Below are 5,292 nucleotides of genomic sequence, written 5' to 3' on the forward strand. Positions count from 1 at the left end.
TGAACTAATATTTACTTGTTTGACCAAAGTACAGTAATTTTTGAAGCTAACAATGTCTATTTCTTGGAATTCAAAATGGCGGACAATGGAGAATATCCCCCTTTTCATGTATGAAAAGTGCAATTTTCCCTGTCATAATGAATACTTAGAATTTGATGGTGGTGGTAGGTATTCGTGAATAAGGTAACATTTGTGAATGGGCAGCATGAATTCCGGAAATAAACTACTGAAAATATTACACAGTGCACCTTTAACAGTGAAGTAGACCTACTGTGTCAGGGTAGGGGTTGGGGTGGGGGGGTCAGAGTTCAGGTTTCACATGATGAGGTTCAAGGTCATGTTTAGGGCTTCTGGAGGGGTTAAAGGTCAAAGTTCACATGATGAAGTCGAAGGTGAGGTCACTCTTGGCCATCTTCTGCCGGTAGACGGCGTCAAACTTGTCGTTCATGGACACGGTGAAGACGTCTTTCCACCAACCCACTCGGCCTGTAGACACACACACACACACACACACACACACACACACGCACACAGGTGTGTACACAGAAGTGTGAAATTAACCATGATAATTATTTGAAGCTCGAAAGCACAATCACATCATATTATGTGGGTATTTTCGGAACTGAAGGGTAAAAGAACTTTGATTAGCATATCACAATAATGCCTTCTTGCATGGTGATACAGTATCATGACTGTGTATTGTGATTTCTCGGTGCGAAACAATATCATTACAGTGCTAGAATGTACTGTATGTATGTACTCTATGTATTCACTATGTCAGGGTATCGTCACAATCACATGTATATGCTCACACATGTGCATTGAGCGTGCGCGCGCGCACACACACACACACACACACACGCACGCACGCACGCACACACACACACACACACACACACACACACACACACAGGGCCGGTTATAAGCATAGGCCGGCTAGGCGGTCGCCTAGAGCGCAATGTGAAGAAGGAGCGCCGAAATGGCGCTCTCCGATGCGTAATTTTGCGATATGGAGGTTTTTTTATGAAGTCGCAATCAACAAAGCGTGGCGAAAGCGCTCCTCATGGCAAAGCGCCCCTCAGCCAATAGTAATATCGCTTTCAACTGTCTCTGGGAAGTCTGTGAACCAATAAACAGACAGTCCTGAGAAAGGGGGCGGGACGAGTGACAGCGTGCGCTCTATTTTGAATTTGGAGACTCCTTCGAGAGACAGAGGGCAAGCGCGAACAGCAATGCTGCTCTGCTGGGTGGAGAATTGTTATGTTCTCATTAAACCAGTCATTGCATGATGCAGGAGTTGCAGAGGGTGTTTTGGAAGTATGTGGTTTAATCAGCAACCGTTTGTGGTAATGTAAAGCCTAATAGTTATGAGGCTACTGTTTGGAATTAGAGGGAAAAAGAGCTTTGCTTTTGATCTGAGAAATCGCTAGTTAGCATGCTAACATTAGCCAAGTATGCCAAGCAATGAAATCCAGTAAAGTAGCTGTTAGTAGCCTACTCACTAACACCCACCTGACATCATAATACTTGCTTAGGTTGACCAGCAATGTAAAGTAAGACTGGTGCCATGTTTAAAACAAGTTTAGCTGCCATATCTCCTTCCATCCACTTGAATGAATTACCTGCTTGTTGTAAGCTTAAAAAAAACATTGTTTCCAGACCAGAATGACATATAGGCCTACATTAATCATGTAAGAGAACCATGCACAGCATGTTTTCATGCTGAGTGATGTAGTATTGCAGACAAGTGAGGCTATTTACTATATTTTGTATATTATGAAATTCAAAAGCGTGACAGCTTTTCTCCCTTTCTCTCACCCTGTCCCTCCGGTTCAAACACATAGATAGCCACCTTCTCATTCTCCTACTCACAAATGCACCACTATTTCCAGTACAGAAATGAAATTGGTTTGGAATCATAGACAGCACAAATGTGTAGCTTATTAAAATTGTTATGCTGCCATGCTTTGTGATGCTGTAGTGTAGGCTAGATAGGCTATCAATGCAGACCTCCTTGGTAGGCCTATTGTCTACACATGCATTTGACATGCAAATGTACTGTACCACTCTCCTGGCATTTCAATTCCATTTTACAATTCAAACACATTGATAACCTCCCTCTCATCTGGGGTTGGGGGCACCACCACCATTACATCCAAGACACCACACAGTGAAGGTACTTTCATGCGACTCAATCTGATGTGTTGGTCGGCTGTCCAAAAGAACCAGAAATCCATTTGATGCAAACCAGTTATTGTTCTTGATGCTATTTAGTTAAGCTTACTACCGGGGGGCGCCAGAACTCGCCTAGGGCGCCAAATAAGCCAGAACCGGCCCTGCACACACACACACACACACACACACACACACACACACACACACACACACACACACACACATACACACACACACACAGGCACTCACCTGCCCTCAGTCCCCACAGGGGCTGTTCCATCTGTTACCTCACAAATAAACAAAAAAATGGGGAACAAATAAACAACAAATAAACAAATCAAATCATAAACACAAAACATGGGTGCCATCTTGAAAATGAAAACAGAATTTGAATGCAATAACTGAAGTAAAACAAAACAGTAAAATGGGCAAAATTAATGAACACATAATAGCACATAAACTCAGAAACCTGTGTTATGTACATTATGTAAAAGAACATATGATAATACAGGACAACAGAGGAAGAAATATGGCAAACTCATATTCCAATTCTATCGTTGTCTGCGACACACATAGTGAAAGTGAAAAAAGTGAAAGCCCATTTGGGAAACTCCAACTCCCATTGTCTTTGTGACACAGCACTCCACAGCACACAAATTCACACTGCACACAACATTTATGCCTCACCCGTGCAAGGGGGCAGCCCTCAGTGGCACCCCATGGGGAGTAGTGCGATGGGACGGTACCATGCTCAGGGTACCTCAGTCATGGAGGAGGATGGGGGAGAGCACTGGTTGATTACTCCCCCCACCAACCTGGCGGGTCGGGAGTCGAACCGGCAACCTCTGGGATGCAAGTCTGACGCCCTAACCGCTCACCCATGACTGCCCTGTACATACAGTACAAACATGTGTAACGGAGGCCAACTAGCAGAGTCTGGCGTGGGAGGCTCCCTCCCGAAGCCTCATTTGGTACCACTTAGCTATCGGACTGTAGTCTGGTTCTCACCATACGGTGTGTGTGTGTGTAGCTTCGGCGCCCCCTGGTGGAGCACAGCTACACCAGTGATTCTCAAAGTGTGGTCCGGGGACCGCTGGTGGTCCACGACAGAGTACTGGTGGTCCGCAAGGGGATTTCTACTTTTCCAAGACAAGCTAGTTGAAGGTTATATTTGTAACATTATTACAGAGCCAAACATGTCTGAAGTCATATTTTCACCACAATAAGACAGGCTTGTAAATGTGAATAAAAAGTAAGNGATCTGCATCAAAAGTAACAGTGGCGAATTAGTATCCGCCAACTGTCAATTTAGTTGACAGGTGGTCCTTGAACATTCTGGGGGCGACAAAGTAGTCCCCGGTCTGGAAAAGTTTGAGAAACACTGAGCTACACACACTACCGTCTGGTACGCAGCCATAGAGCACGCAATGCGATCAGCCGGAAAATAGACGGAGCATTTATTGCTTCTGCGCGGCTTCATCACCAAAAAAAATCCTTCAAAAATGTCTAAAATCTCTAAAGAATCAACATAGTCTATTATCTAAAAGAGGTAGATGGCTGGAGGGCTGCGGCATTCAAGTGGTAAAACTGGTGGTGGTTTGAAGGTGCTCTTTGGCCGAGACGTAGAAAATATCAAAAAAAGGCTTTGGCATCATTGGCAGTGGCAGTATTTTTAATTATTTAAGTTCTATCATTAACTAGCCTTTATAATAAAGCGTTTTATCTAAAAAGAGTGCCTTGGCGTCCTGCCTTTTTTTGATAGTCTATTATCTGTCCCGTGGCTCCTCAATGTGAGCTGCCATTGATATTAAAGCAATACATGCACCGTCTAGTTTCTGGCTGGAGCAATCGCATGCTCTATAGCAGTGGTTCTTAAACTTTTTCAGACAGAGGACCACTTTGTCCTCTCAAAAATGTTAAAGGACCACCAGTCAACTGAATTGACAGTTGAACAGTGCTAATTTGACACTGATAATTTCGATGCAGATAATTTACTTTTTATTCACATTCACCAGCCTTATTGTGGTGAAAGCTAATAGACTAAAGCTATGTTTAGTTTTGTAATAATGTTACAAATTAGCCAACTGCTAGCTTGCCTTGGAAAAGTAGAAATCCCCTCACGGACCACCTGAGCTCTGTCGAGGACTCCGACTGGTGAGAACCAGGCTAATCGGACTGGTCCTTTATCTCAACAGTACTGGCAGAGAGAGAGTAGAGAGAGAGAGGTTCCATTGGCCCATTGTTTCCGGGTTCTATTATTGCAAGGGGGAGGGGGGGGGAATCCTCCTTTAGACAGACCTAAGGACTGTTCTATTCAATGCTAGGAGTATTATGACACGCCCCTTTAGGCAGACCGGAACCTGGTCATGTTAAATGCCCATAGCAACCCATTACATTGGCATATCTCTGGTACTGGGGTGCATTTCTCGAAGCCATACCTGCTAACTATGTTAGCTACTTTGTTGTTTGCAATGCAATTTCCCATTGACAACTACCCAAGTTGCTAACTGCCTGGTTAACAACTATGCTTTCGAGAAACACACCCCTGTGCTATGCCTCCCATACCAGAACTAGGAGGTGGAGAGTTCGAGACCGGAGGGGGGACGGACTGCGCGGGAAGACTTCAGCTACATATGCAAACACATGCACATCTCTGCCAATGGACAGTGCCTCGGAGTTGCAGCACTGAAACATCACACACACACACACACATACACACACACACACACACACACACACACACACACACACACACACACACACACACACACACACACACACACACACACACACACACACACCTCTGGCGATGGACAGTGCTTCGTAGTTGCAGCACTGATACACACACACACACACACACATCTCTGCCGATGGACAGTGACTCGGAGTTGCAACACACACACACACACACCTCGTCCGATGGACAGTGCCTCTGAGTTGCAGCACTGTTCTATGAGTTGTCCGCAGCTCTCCACCAGCGCCTCCTGCTGGCCCTTATCGCACGTTACACCCAGGAAACGCCTCAGCTGATCCACCACAGCACCCAGGTCCTACAGTACAGGGAGACACACACACACACACACACACACACACACACACACACACACACACACACAC

General features: G+C 45.2%; 1 protein-coding gene across 1 annotated transcript in view; it reads right to left on the minus strand.

Annotated features, from left to right (window-relative positions):
* Positions 1–302: 302 nt before the first annotated feature.
* sult4a1 (sulfotransferase family 4A, member 1) overlaps positions 303–5,292 on the minus strand; it is a 22,752-nt gene continuing 17,762 nt past the window's right edge. Inside the window, exons 6-7 of the mRNA XM_063218053.1 lie at positions 5,087–5,225; positions 303–486 (exon numbers count right to left, since the gene is read on the minus strand). Of these exons, the coding sequence (XP_063074123.1) occupies positions 374–486; positions 5,087–5,225 (252 nt within the window). The 3' untranslated portion in view covers positions 303–373. The remainder of the gene's footprint in view (positions 487–5,086; positions 5,226–5,292) is intronic.

Source organism: Engraulis encrasicolus, chromosome 15 (assembly GCF_034702125.1).
Source record: "Engraulis encrasicolus isolate BLACKSEA-1 chromosome 15, IST_EnEncr_1.0, whole genome shotgun sequence".
NCBI classification, from domain to species: Eukaryota; Metazoa; Chordata; class Actinopteri; order Clupeiformes; family Engraulidae; genus Engraulis; species Engraulis encrasicolus.